Raw genomic sequence first — 15,459 nt, 5'->3', positions numbered from 1 at the left:
AACCCAACAATGCAATGGCTAAGCTTTGTGCTCTCCACACAATTTTTCAAAATGTGGGATAAGTCGTGACACCGGTACACGAAAAGTATCAAAAAAATAAAATTTTACTAGTTTTTTCAAAGTACCATCGCCATGGTTATTTCTGCCGCTAAGCAGCATTGTTGCAATTCTGAGTTTCGGTCAGCCCTTGAGGGCGTGGCTGCCGGTGCAATTACAGGCAAATGAGGCTTAACACCAGCAAATTGATGACGCGCTCCTTGCAGACCCTGTGATAGTTTTCCACTTACCATCAGGTGTACCATCTGCTGGGACCATCAATTATGACTATAAAAAAAAAACGTGGTGCACCTCTGTACTTTCTACGGCGCGCAGGTTGGGCAGCCCTGACTTATAGAGTAAAAATGCTAACATCGTAATTGAAAAAAAAATATTTTTGAATTAAATATTGTATAGACACAAAAATTAATTTGCGAAGTTAAACCTTAATGTTTATGGTATTTAGAATGAATTTGAGAAGATAATAAACCGGACCTATAACTTTTCCGTAAAGAAAATTCACTCCATACAAACACTTAGTTCGTGAATATAACGTTGTTTAAGCACTGAGGATGGACAGACGGTGTTTAATCTTATATAATATCGTTTGAATGGGCGCAACGGAGCGTGCTTGTGTCGGATTCCGCTTTGTGTTAAACCTGATCGCGGTGAGGTGTTTAACCATGGTTTAACTCAACAAAACAATTTGAAGCGAGGTGTCATGTTTTATCGGCTTCCCTAAATCAAAACTGACTAAGTGACAATAGAGAATTTGCATGTTTTTATTAAACAGATTCCTGCTTTTCGCGGAATATAGCAAATTTAGCTTACTTTTTATAATATATCATGGATTTCCGCAGTCACGCCTGCTTCTATCCAATATTTTTATGATTTTATTATTTTCATCGTTTTATATACTTTATTGTGAAATTTTTTGTTTATTTTTAATGTATTTTTATTTAAATAATTCTTAGCTAGTGAAGGTGGCACTGTTGTCAATAAATCCTGTTTAATTGTTACTTGATCCTACTTTATTACCTTATAAGATATATTTTGCAATAATTGATATTTAATTCATTGATTAATATTATATGTTTTTAAGACTTCTCACATTAAAAATTCACATTTCTTACATATTTCAATGAGAGCGGAGTTAAGGAACTCATCAATCGTGTAGTAACCAAGATTTGTTAAATGTGTTTTAATATATTGTTTAAACTTAGGTAAAGGTAGATCTAATATCACCTTCGGTATCATGTTATAAAAGCATATACCCATCCCCACAAAGGATTTCTGTACTTTTCTCAGACGATATGCAGATATCACTAATTTATGTCCGTTTCTAGTTAGTCGACTGTTTATATCGACTTTTTGTTATGTTTTTACATACATTTTACTTATGTTTTGTTTAATAAAGATTATATTATTAAAAATATATTGCGAGACTACTGTAAGTATACCTATTTCTTTAAATTTGGTACGAAGCGATTTAACTACTTTAAGAGTAAATTACTCTGGCGACGATTGGTTAATATAGAATAGCAGATTTTAACACTAATCGAGGCACGGCACGGGTCTCCTCCCACAATGAGAAAGGTTCAGGTCGTTGTCGAGTTTACAATAAACAATTTGAATTAACAATTATTCATTGTAAAGTCAACATCTCCTGAGGATGCTCCGGTTTCGGAGCGAAACATGCGTAGAGGGAACATTGCCGAAGATCTGTTTGGTGTGGAGTATAAGGATTGAAGAAATTATAAAATGAGAAAAAGATTCTCCTGCTTTTCGCGGAGTATAGCAAATTATACTTAGTTTTCACAAGATGTATATGTTAGTCAGGCATATAGGCTTAAAAAATAAAACATCTTAAAGACCACTATCTGTCTTTGAGTGAAGTAATTTGAACAAATATCGTTATTATTGTGTATTATTTGTAATTCTCTACTTCCACTATATATTTATATATTTATTTATTTTATATTTATGTTTATATATGTCTATTTATATTCCAATATATATGTATATATAATTGCACTATCCCGCACTTTTGCTTTTCCTTCTACCAGAGGTTGCCTGTAAGAGATTGCTTGCAGCAATAAGGCCGCCTTTGCATGCCTACAATTCTTGTTCTTTTGTTTATTCTTTATTTTATGTATATTTTTATGTTTGTGTGCAATAAAGCATTTCTTCTTCTTAATCTTCATCCTCATTATAAAAAGTAATGAAACCATAATAAATAATAAATCTTAACAAAAGATTAAGAAAAATAAAACTACTGACCTCGGTGGGACAAGCCCGAAAATCGCTGCAAAAAGAGTACCAAAAAAATATTTTTCGGTGCACCTCTGTACTTTCTACGGCGCCCAGGTTGGGAAGCTCTCACTTATCCGATCATCATGATATTTTGAATTCACGCCATCAGGAGTACAGAAAAGGACACAGGATGCCTTTCATTTAGAGCAAAAGTACCATCCTCGATGGATGGATAAATAAATAGTAACGTGAAACCCGAAATTATTGTCAAAATCTACATTACCTTTACCTAAGTTTAAACCATATATTAAAACACATTTAACCAATCGCGGTTACCACACGATTGATGAATTCCTTAACGACAAGACGAATTCCCTTCTCATCTCTCACAAAACAGAAAAAATCTTAAAATTGTTAAGCTATAAAATTATGTTGGAAAAGAGCAATCTACTGAGTTTCTTGCCGACTCTTCTCAGTGGAATCTGCTTTCTTAACCAGTGGTAGAGTCACTACAAACAGACTGACTTGACGTTTCAAGTGCTTATAAACTAGGCCTACTTGAACTAAATGAATTTTGAATTTGAATTTTAATTAATGGGACAGTAGCCGCAGACGAAAACAGTGAAAAAATAAAACCCAATACATTAAAACTTACATAAATACCTATATTAAAAATACGACTATAAAAATATCCATAACAATCTTACAACTACGGCTAATAGTAACATCAAAATCGGTACAGGCACCACCCTCTTGGTTTCCGCTTGCAACAGCCCCGAGACTTCGCCCTTCTTCAGCGGCTGTGCCAGTCCTGGCATCTTCGGTTTGTCTGGAAGCAGTAGAGAAAAAGTATAAAGATTTTTTTTTTTATTTAATTGAATCAGAGAATCAGAGTGGGCGGAGTCTTCTGACACAGGGGTAGTAATATTAATCTTAAAAGAAGACTTCAGCGATATATTGATACCACTTTGTTTCTTACCGAATTAAACTATTTGACGGCCGATTGGCGCAGTGGGCAGCGACCCTGCTTTCTGTATCCAAGGCGGTGGGTTCGATTCCCACAACTGGCAAATGTTTATGTGATAAACAGGAATGTTTTTCAGTGTCTGTGTGTTTATATTTATATTATAAGTATTTATGTATATTATTCATAAAAATATTCATCAGTCATCTTAGTACTCATAACACAAGCTACGTTTACTTTGGGGCTAGATGGCGTTGTGTGTATTGTCGTAGTATATTTATTTTTATTTTATTTTTAATCAGAATAGAATATTGAATATAGGAAGGTACGGGAATCTACTTTTTACTATTCGCCGACCTATTAGTATGACAAAGCTGCTTGGAAGCAGGCTCCGCTCTCATCTCTCACAAGATAGAAAATTTAAAAGATTGGAAACAGTAAAATGAAGTTTGTTTTTTCGGCAACGCTTTCCGAACGAAAGCGCCCAAATGCGTGCACCCAACGCGTACGTCCGTCCGTCCGTCTATCTGTCTGTTCAACTGATAATACCGTCTATCTGTCTAATCATGTGATGTTTGCGTGTGATGTTGCGCGATCCTGTATGTGTATGAACGAATTCACTTTTATTGTTCACCAAAGAAAAAAGTAGTTACAAAGATATAATAAATAATAATAAACAAATATACTACGACAATACAAACGTCGCAATCTAGCCCCAAAGTTAGCGTTAGCTTGTGTTATGGGTACTAAGATGACTGATGAATAATATACATAAATACTTATAATATACAACCAAAAACATTCATGTTCGTCACACAAACATTTTCCAGTTTTGGGCATCGAACCCACGGCCTTGGATACAGAAAGCAGGGTCGCTGCCCACTGCGCCAATCGGCCGTCTGATATAAACTGAATAGATGTGAACGTAATGCAGAATTCTCAACGATTCTGACGACCAAACTCCACGATTCTAGGCCACTTGTATCTTGTTACAAAAAGCCCAGAATCGTGGAGTTTGGCACCTACAAAAGACCTGTGCCCAGCAGTGGACGTCAATCGGTTGATTTTATCATGATGATGATAAAACGTACTAGAGCAAGAGCGATTTCTTCCAGGCAACGAAAGACCTAAAATGTGAAGGTGTATTTGTTATTATTAAATGGCGTTTGCTTTATATCAAACCGCTCTTTGTTTCGACAATACACGCTTGCTGTAACGTCCTCTGACGTCGTCCGTCGGCTGACAACACTCACCCATGGGCTGTCCCATCATGGAGAACTTGCCGGCGCTGGTGATCCGAACCGTCAGCATCTTGCCCATGTAGCTGGTCTCCTTGGGCACCAGCACCTGCTCGTAGAACTGGTTGTGCGCCACGTAGAAGTTCTTGTCGTGCGACACATCCGTCACCAACACCTCCTGGACCTCGCCAACCTTGTGGCCGTACGGCTCGTAGGAGCGGAAGAACTCTGACAGTTCTTTCGTACGCTTTTTGACCTCTTGCCCTGGTACCTGGTGCGAGAGAAATTCATTTCGCACTTTTTAAATGATAACTTCTTTTGTTGCAACGCACACAGATTTTACCCTAGGTGGTAAGTTAAGCTGAACCGTCACCCTCTGAGGTGAAAGGGTCGATCGGGTGAACTCGGGAGTGTACCCGAGCGAGAACGATACAGACAGCTGCTCTTCGCTGTAGTGTCGCTGTGTTTAGTTAATTCTATTCATACCTAATAATTGTCTTTGTTAATTTAATATTTATTATTGGTACGTAATAATAAATATTTTATCAATTATTTGGTTTACATTGTGAGGTTAGTGAATGAATGAATGAATAAACTTTTCATTAAATTACAGGAAAAATTATAAATAACCAGTTTACACGATGTATACAATTTGACGGCCTTATCACTAAATAGTGATCTCTTCTCTTCTAATGTTTAGTGTAGTATTATATATTGAGAATACGTTATAAAAATTAAATAATAGGTTGGCGAAAAAGTCTTTTCGCTTTGTTTATGGACCTAGTGCAGCGTCTGTGAGAGTAGCACGAATTTGGTTTAAGCGTTTTCAATCTTGATGTCAAAGATGCACCTCGCTATGGTCGCCCTATTACGGATATATTTTGAAAATTTTTGAAAAAGCAGCAAGATCGGCATATCAGTAGTTAAAACGTAGCTGAAGAACTGGGAATTGACCAAAAAACAGTTTTGGCGCATTTGGAAAAAACTGGGTAAACAAAAAAGCTGGATATTTGGGTACCTCACGAGCAAACTGAAAGAAATCTAAGTAACCGTGTACTCATTTGTGATTTTTTATTACGACGTTATGAAACCGAACCATTTTTGAAGAAGCTGATAGCTGGTGATGGTGCTATAAACCAATTCAAATATAATATATAAAAATTATATAATATAATATATATAATCCAACTCGGATGGGCAGCGTTCGGGAAGCTTCGTGACATCTTTTCGTCAAAAATCCCTCAGTGCCTGAAGACCAAAGTCTTCGAACAGTGCGTGTTGCCAGTGATGACCTATGGCTCCGAAACATGGTCGCTTACTTAATTATAAAATCAGAAATGTGGAGATCTGTAGAAGAACCAGAATTACCGACATAGCTCAACGAGTCACGAGGCTGAAGTGGCAATGGGCGGGCCACATATTTCGGAGGAGGGATGGACGTTGGGGTCCCAAGGTGCTGGAATGGCAGCCCCGCACTGGTAAGCGCAGCGTTGGTCGACCTCCGACGAGTTGGACGGACGACATTAGGCGCGTCGCAGGTAGCCGCTGGATTCAAGCGGCACAAAACCGTGGAATTTGGAACTCCCTACAAAGACCTATGTCCAGCAGTGGACGTCTATCGGTTGATATGATGATGAATATATATAATATAAAATTAGCCGAGAATTAGCCTAGTCTACACGAACTTAGAGGGGGGCGCGGGGCACGACACTGCGCGCACACCAAACGGAGCGCAGTTCTACATCAGCACCAGAGATAGACACACGTTATACTTAATTGCTGTAAAATAATTTAATAGGTGTTAAGTGTGTGTGTTATTGCATGTTTTCTTTTTATTTTAGTTAAGATAAATCATAATTGGTTAGTATACAATTCCCAAAAGATTTCGTGATGGTATATCAAACTCACTTTTTGCATTTTAGCGGCGGGTGTCCCGGGCCTCGGGAAGAACTGGTTGATGAAGAGCGACGGGAACTTGTACTTCCTGCACAGAGACATCGTGTCCTCGAAGTTGGCTTCGGTTTCCGTCGGGAAGCCGCAGATTATGTCGGTAGCTATCGTCATACCGGGCACCCTGTGTAACACAAATAGCACACTTTGAATGGTGGTAACCATGAACCAGTGCCGTGTGGTGACGGCAGGTCAGAATACAGTTGTCACCATCGTCTCTTCCCGCGGGTTCCCACAGGACAGGTCCGTCCGCCCTGTCCTTTCCTGTCCTGTCGGACGGACGGACATACAGACAGACACAGTTTAAAACAAAACAAAACTGACCTATCACGTCAGATTGCATTCAAGAGCTGACGTGTAGTGGGAAATAAAGGGAATTTGACTCACTCTTTTCTGAGAAAGTCCACCACTCGCTCGAAGTCCGACCGGGTGTATTCCCTCTTCATATCGGACAGCACTGCGTCGCTGCCGGACTGTACAGGCACGTGGAGGAACCTGGACACAAGTAGAACATAATAGAACCACCCTATACGTATAGATTTAGTTTAACCGAACACTTATTTTATTTATTTATTCATTTAAAGTGAAACTTCTATTAATTATTTATTAAATTTTGCTAGAACATGGTACAAAAAACATAGATGTTATGCGTAATTCACGATCTAAATATTCAGCAAAGATTGGCGTCCAAAATTCATTAACATTATTTTAAAACTAATAATAATTATAATATTACGATGTAATTAATACAATTTGGTTTCTAAAGTTATAACTACATTTAATACCATAATATAAAAGAAAAACCATAACATAAAACCATACAACCATAACATCTTCTTCTGTTCCTGGGCCTTTTCATTTTTAAAATTAACCTAAATGAAATGCTCTTTCAATTTATTTTTAAATATATTAAAATTATTTGTCTTAATGAGATCTAACGGTATTACATTGCTTTTTTCGACTGTGTGTCGCATGTCGCGTGACGGTCGGCAGCGAAGTAAGAATAAAGTGACAGGCGCTCGTCAGGGCAGCCGAGGACAATATGGCGGCGCCTATAGTTCGCATCAGCTGACCGTGTAGTGTATAGACTATCACTCATTTGTGCCAGTGCTCCATGAAATATTGGTTACATTTATAAACTGTGAAACTCATGATGAAGATGGAATTGTTAATAGAAAGATTGAAAATAATCGAAAAACGGTTTGGATTTTTTTTTTAAAAAGATTAGCGATGAAACATAGCCGGCAGGTAGGCGGCACTCACTTATAAACTCTTGGGTGGTGCATTATCTTGGCAACCTCTGCGAGGTGCTCCAGGATGTAGGGGGGGTTGGTCATGCCGAGCCGCAGCCGGCAACCCTCGGGTATCACCTCCACCAACTGCCACAGCAGTGCCGGGAGGGTTGTGCCTATATCACGACCATACGTGCCTGCACAAAGAAGTGTTTTGTAAATAACGAATGAATGAATGAATAATACACTTTTATTGTATATAAAAGAAAAAAGTAGTTACAGAGATATACACATAGAGCAAGAGAGTACAATTTGGTTGCTATATAGCAATTTCTTCCACGCAACCAAAGAAGAGATATACACATTTATATATTTCACATATAAATACAAATAAGATAATCTACTAAAAATCATGCCAAAACATAAATACTAATATCAATATATAAAATACCCATACATTTATTAAATATAATTGTATGTATGTACCTATATTTAGGATTCACCAGACAAGCTCTGAAAATTTCGGGCAAAAGGCGACCTTATCACTAAAAGTGATCTCTCCCAGGTAACCAAATAAACAAATAAGGGATTTAGAGCGACGAATATCGTCAGGGAGTGCATTCCACAGCGTTGCAGCTTTTATTGTGATGGATTCTCAGTACCTTTGAAACTTACATTTCATCATTCAGAGAATATTTTCCCTAGCAGATCGCTGAGATCCTTGAGACGAACACGGGCCAAGGAACCTCAAGGAAATCTTAGAACCCATAACGCAAGCTTTTTCCTTTCTGATCCGCACCGCAAAGGCCTGGAATGCCCTCCCATCTTCCGTCTTCCCCGATACGGAATCTGGGCAGTGGCGTGCATTGCATATATGCAAATAAGCAGTGCATACCCTACCCTCAGGGTCTTAAAGAGCCTTCAGATAGGACCATTAAAGTTTTGTAATAAAAAAAACACTAAGTAAAAAATATATGAAAGCGCCATCTAGTAATGAGCGGCCAAACTTCTAGGTCAATTGTCGCTAGACAGGCGACAGCGCAACCAGCGCGCACGAGGCGTATAGCGTAAAAAATAAAATCTTATACTTCGTATTTTAATATCTAACCGTAAATGCTAATCAATTACCTTTTAAAACACGTAAAAATACCGATATTATTATTTAAATCTCATGTTATCGATTGCAGGGTAAATCAATTATTATAAATCACTCGACATATGACGCCATCTACTGTTGCATAGAAATATCAAATAAAATAATCACGCCCAAAGAAAGAATCGTTCTGCTAGATGTGTTGCAAGTTAGTAGTGTGTGTCGTGTAATGTTATAATCGTGCGCTTGTACTTACAAGATTAGCATCGGTCTTGTGTGAACAGTTTCATTCATAAATTCTCTAAGTATAGGTGTCTATAAGCACTGCTTACGGAAGTGGATAATCAATTACGTGTTTGATTTTTTTATGAATAAAATGATTTGCTTGGTTTGTAATTGTTGTATACTGCCATTATTCTTTTTTAGAAATAAAAATATCATTAACAAGTGTAAATACCTTACAGTGTCTTTTAAGAAAATTAAGGAACTAATATTATCAAATTAGTCTTTCGTTTTAAAAATGAGTTATGAAATCAAACGCTGTCTTAATTATGACGAATGAATAGTTTACGTTTTTCAGGAAACATTGGAAAGTGAGAAAGTTAACAATAAATATTGTTTTTATTTATTGTTTACATATCAAAGTAAAATAGCGTTCTAACCTATACTTACAAAAAAATTAAAAACATATTTTGACTAATTTCGATTGCAATGTTTTCATTGGCATATTCAATCGCCATTATTGTTTACCTTCGAACATACTTCGAACGATGCTCAATGGCGTTGGTGATAAATAAACGGTTCAAGTGCATAAATTCAGTAACTTATAAAAGTTTGAGTGATAGTTTAATGTGTTATAGTTAATTTATAGTTTATTCATTCATTTTATAATGAAAGCATATTCGTGCGGCCTTTGTTTGGGTTCAGTGTGCCTGTAAAAAGTACTTAGAGAAAACTTTAATTTCTATCCCTATATCGTAAAATTAGAAATCATTCGCAAAGAAAGGTGTGTACCAATGTTACAAATATCCCAAAAAAAAGGTGATAAAGTAACACGTATGTTTAATAATAAATATTACGAAAACTATTCTTGGCTAAGCGGCTTTGTACACACCAATCGATTATTTTGCTTTCATTTTGTTTTATTGTCCAATATACGTAAAGTGTGGAATGATAAAGGATATTGTGATCTTAATAATTTTCATAGAGACGCTAAAAACATGATATGTTGGAAAAAAATATTATCATCATCAGTGTGCTTAGAAAATGCTGCCGAATGGTGTGTCATAATTTTGTGACGTAAATCAGGGTATGTACTTTTATTCAATTAGCAGTAGATACACGATAGTATTAAATCAATCAAAGATTTAACTTTCGTAAAGTAATTTGATTATAAACCGACATATCTAAAATCTAAATTTTACTTTATGTTTGTGTTGAACACCTTGTGCATACCCTGGGTCCAAGGGCTATGCACGCCACTGAATCTGGGTACCTTCAAATCAAGAGTGAATAGGCATCTTCTAGGCAAGCGCGCTTCATTCTTCATCACCATCAGGTGTGATTGCAGTCAAGCACTTGTCTATATATTTAAAAAAAAAATGCTTTTTTTTTTATATTAATAGCGGGCAAACGAGCAAGTGGGTCACCTGATGATAAGTGATCACCGCCGCCCATAAACATCTGCAGCACCAGAGGAGCCACCGATGCGTTGCCGGCTTTTAAGGAATTTGTTTATCCGCTACGCTTACTTTGGGGCTAGATGGCGATGTGTGTATTGTCATAGTATATTTATTATTGATTTTTTTTACATACCAGTGTCTTCACTAGTCAGCCATATCTCACATACTCCCTCTTTAAACGATTGCCGTGCCCTCTCGACAATCTCCTCGGGGGGATAGCTCCCCAATTCACCCCTTGCGTGTTTCGTCTTACAGTACGTGCACTGGTTCAAGCAGCCCGTGTTTATGGGTATGATCTCAATGAGGGGGTTCTTGCGTACTTTAGGAAGGAGGAGGGATGCACCGCCGGCTTTTCTACCGCCATCTGTCTTCTTCTGACCGAACAGTCGGACTGTGTGGCCTGGAATACATACAAATATTATAAATGCTGTTTGTATTAAATGTAAGCTTCTATACGTCCTATATTAATTTAATATGAATTTTAATTTTAATTCTACTTATATTTTTAACATTATTAATTAGTAAAATATTTTTAGACATTTATTTTGTAATGCAGTTATATATAAAATGTAATTAATTTTGAGATTATTTGTAAACGTTGTGAAAACCTGTAATAAGCTGAACATTCACTTAGCTCGCAACGTAAAAACTTGGACAAGAAAAAATGTATTAGCGGTTGGTTTTCCTAAATAAATAAATATATATAAGTCTTATATAGTCCTATTTGACGGCCGTGTGGCGCAGTGGACAGCGACCCTGCTTTCTGAGTCCAAGGCCGTGGGATCGATTCCCACAACTGGAAAATGATTGAGTGATGAACATAAATGTTTTTCAGTGTCTGGGTGTTTATCTGTATTTTATAAGTCATCTTAGTACTGATAACACAAGCTACGCTTACTACGGCTAGATGGCGATGTGTGCATTGTCGTAGTATATTTATTTATTTATTATATACAGGAGGCAAACGAAGACGTGGAAGGCCAAAGGCAACATGGAAGCGGTCTCTGGAAGCGGAAATGAAGGCTTCAAACTTATCTTGGAACACGATGATGAAGTCTGCAGCTCGGGATAGGTCTGGATGGAAAAGTAGTCTCGGCCCTAAGCACCACCAGGTGTTGAAGGACTCAATGAAGAAGAAGAAGATAGGTGTGAACAGTGGCGTGCACTTCATACATGCGCAAAAGCACTGCCTTCCCTAAAATTCATATATAACTCGAATAGGAGGAGAATTTTGGCCGTTTAATGCAATTTTCCTTTACTGGGTGTCAGTGGCGTCTAACCAGGTTGCTTTTAAAATAACTTTAAATGGCAATGTGAGAAGAAGAAGTCTTTATTGCACACACAAATAGCAAGCTGACAAACGATAATACAAAATACGTGCGCAAAGGAGGCCTTATAGCTTAAAGTGATCTCGACCTGATGATAAGTGATCACCGCCGCCCATAAACATCTGCAGCACCAGAGGAGCCATCGATGCGTGACGGCTTTTAAGGAATTTGTTTATCCGCCCCTTGAATAACCCTGTGTGTATCTAGTGGTGATAAAAGGACTCTGGAGAGGATGAAGACCCAGAAATTTCTAAGACTGACCTTCAAGCGTTCCTTAGATTCGGCAGCAATCCTTTTTAATCACCATACACATTTTATTTGGTTGAGGAATTTAGGCGTACTATTTACGATAATTAATTATATTTGATTACTTCAAAACTTGATATATTTTTTAAAACACAATTAAAGAAAGAAATAACTAAATTGCATCTCACATCATTTATTATCTCTCATAAATGTTGTGATATCATTAATTTAAGAATGCACTTCTACATAATTCAAGACTCACACACGCACACACTTACGCACACTCACACCCACTTACACTCATTCATGCTGCGTGATATTCACACTGTAACTGTTTTGTATATTTTGTACCTGCACCTATTACTTAATTGTCAGTTTATTTTTGTAATCCAGATTTGGCCTTATTTTAGTAATAAGATAGACCCTTAACCGAAATAATTTGTAACGCTGTTGGATTACTAATAAATAAATAATTAAAATAAATAAATATTTGCGTGGGTCGACCCGAATAAGGCGGTTTAGCGGAACAAGCGATAAGTGACCGGCGTTTTTCTATCAACGCGATCTGAAGTCGACACTGTCGGCGGCGACGGGCGATTAGCGTCTTCTTCACTATTCCTGGGTATGTGAGAGAGGGACAGGAAGTTTGGAAGGATATATATACCATGTTTTCGTGTGCGTGTATGAACATATTAAAAAATTAAATGGCGTAAACATCTAGTACCCTAGGCTACTATCATATTTCAATTTGTTACATATTATTCTGTTGGTGGTGCTTTGAATAAATAAATAAGATAATAAATTAAATATGTCCATACCGGAACAAGCGATTAGCGAGTCGACTGACTGACTGTCGGCGGCGACGGGCGATTAGCTTCTTCTTCACTATTCCTGGGTATGTTAGATAGGGACAGGAAGTTTGGAAGGATATATATACCATGTTACCATGTGTGCGTGTATACCATAATGAAAAAAAAATGGCGTAAACATCTAGTACCTTAGGCTACTATCATATGTAAATTTAATATATATGATTCTGTTGGTGGTGCTTTGAATAGATAAATAAATAAGATAATAAAGTAAATATGTTTACCTTTCAACGTTTCTTCGACTATCTCAACAATCCTGTCTATCTGCTGCACACCGACCACGCTGAGGCCTTGCAAGTATGTGGCACGCGGAGCCCCCTGCGGCACGCAGCCAGCCACCACCACGTGGATGCCGCGGCTTTGACAGAGCTCTATCTCATTTCTGAAATTTACATTTTATTTCTTAAATACAGTTTGGGATTTGTCGATATTTCGACCCAGCGGCCACGACGGGTTCCATCGTGACCACGATCCATGTAACTGGTATGTACCCGTTGCACCATATTTAAGAAATGTTGATTAACCACGAAAATCTTAGTTTAAAATGTTGAACTTCAATATAGCTTTCAAGTATGTTCTGCAGTTCAAGTGCGAATTCTTAGTTTCTTCGGTCACGAGTCCAGGTGTAATGACGTGCCCATTGAGTGGATCAAGGGAAAGTAGAAGGTACCAGAGCACACGGTAGATCACCAATGAGATGGACGGACCAAGTGAAGACCACAATCGAGGCTCCTCTATATAAATGCGCAAGAAAGGCAACCGTTAGAGAAGAGTGGCGAAGGATTGTCAAGCGAGCCACAACTTTCCTGTTGGTCAGAAAAAAACCTGGCAAAGTTGTCTTATAACTCTGAGATTCCAAGCTGTCACTTACCATTTTTCTACAAAGTCAGGTAAAAACCAGTAGGGGGGATAAAGGCCTAATATAACTCAAAATAAAATATTACCCCTTCACTCTCCTGAAGATGAAAAGTAAAAAAAATTGATTCTTGTACTTACTTAAAATGGTCTTCTGCAGGGCTCTTCACGGTACAAGAGTTGAGTAGCCAAAGCTGAGCCTCCCACTTGTCCTCCGTAAGCTTGTAGCCCTGAGCAGCCAGCAGCCCGGCCATGTACTCCGAGTCAGAGTTATTGTGAGCACAGCCCCATGTCTTTACATAGATTGTTTGCGTTCCTGGAATATTGATTCCATTTACTTACTAGCAAGCGGTAACTGGCTTTTTTGGTTTAGTGGAATGATACCCAAAGTGGTCTGTATCAACCTCCAGGGGTTAACAATGAACTGCAAAGGTGAAAAAACGGGAACCATAGAATGCAAATGGGGTATATATAATCTTATTTTATTTTATAATAATTCTGCTTCCTTGTTCTAATGGTAGGTACGTTTAACTAGAAATCATAAGGTGAATCCTGGTTGGGAGAAAAACTGTTAGGTTTGTGGTTTATCTGTTAAATTATATTCTCAGGCCTGTAGTAGTACGGAAATTGGCAGTTTTAACATCCATGCAGGACTTCAACTTCACTTTTAGGAGGGAGTTAAGATCCCAGCACACAGCTCTCACTTTTCTAAGTTATGTGCGTTTTAAGCAATTAAAATGTCACTTCCTTTATCAGTGAAGGAAACTTGCATGCCTGCGAGTGCACCATATTGTTCTCAAAGGTGTGTTAAGGCCACCAATCTTCACTGGGCCAACTTGGTGGACTATGGCCTTAACCCCTTCTTGTTGTGGGAAGAGTGCCCTGTTGTGGTCTGGTAATAGATTGATATGAATATGATGATAATAAAACCCCATGCCGCAGAGAGCATGTTATGCCTTTCATCTTGTTTGTTATAAAATTGTTCACATAATAATTTTATATTAGAATACAGAGCTGTCTACAAATCTGCACTGGGCCAGCATGGTGGACCACAGCCTAAGCCCCTTCTCATTGAGGAAGGAGAGGTGCCTTGTAGTGAACTGGTAATGAGTTGATATTATGAGAATACAGAGAGCTAATACATTATGTTAAACTACAAGAGGATGAGATTGGAACTTACGAGCATTTAATTTTCAGTTCATAATGGAAAGATTATTACATTACTGTTTATACACCATTACTTATTGATTTACTTACGATATTTAATCAGGTGTTATAATAGTGATTACTGAAGCAGTTGTTAACGACAAAAACGCGATATCGAAATTTACTAAATATCCCAATTATATATTTAATTATAACAGCGAATTCGCAATACTTTCTTTAGTATCTTAACAAAACTTTTCCTTCGGAAAGGATCAAATACACAACAAAAATAAACTTTAAGAGGTTATGGTACCTGGTACTACGCTCTCTAAAAACACTTTTTCTACGGGTTCCAAGTCTTTAATTTCCTTCTTTTTTGATCGTACGCTAACAGTTTTCCTGCTTGCATATCTTTCCTTGGGAGTAATGTCCTGCGAAGATATTAAATCTTCAATATCGTCGATTATTTCTGAAAAAGCACCTGGCATTTTCGGAATTATTTTGAAAACAGAGAATTGAGTGTTAGAATTTGACATGGACAGTGACGTTTGAGACAAAAACAACATA

The 15,459-nt window shown here is 37.6% G+C and overlaps 1 protein-coding gene across 1 annotated transcript; it reads right to left on the bottom strand.

Annotated features, from left to right (window-relative positions):
- Positions 1-2,932: 2,932 nt before the first annotated feature.
- On the bottom strand, positions 2,933-15,410 carry LOC120630569 (threonylcarbamoyladenosine tRNA methylthiotransferase). The gene is made up of 9 exons (XM_039899829.1): positions 15,206-15,410; positions 13,888-14,062; positions 13,116-13,273; positions 10,582-10,848; positions 7,705-7,870; positions 6,829-6,936; positions 6,400-6,565; positions 4,507-4,762; positions 2,933-3,118 (listed from the first exon to the last, which is right to left on the bottom strand). The coding sequence occupies exons 1-9, from the start codon at positions 15,378-15,380 to the stop codon at positions 2,970-2,972; spliced, it is 1,620 nt and encodes a 539-aa protein (XP_039755763.1). The 5' UTR covers positions 15,381-15,410; the 3' UTR covers positions 2,933-2,969.
- Between the last annotated feature and the right edge of the window lie 49 nt (positions 15,411-15,459).

The sequence above is a fragment of the Pararge aegeria genome, chromosome 16 (genome assembly GCF_905163445.1).
Source record: "Pararge aegeria chromosome 16, ilParAegt1.1, whole genome shotgun sequence".
Lineage (NCBI taxonomy): Eukaryota > Metazoa > Arthropoda > Insecta > Lepidoptera > Nymphalidae > Pararge > Pararge aegeria.
This window is presented reverse-complemented; position numbering and strand designations above follow the sequence as displayed.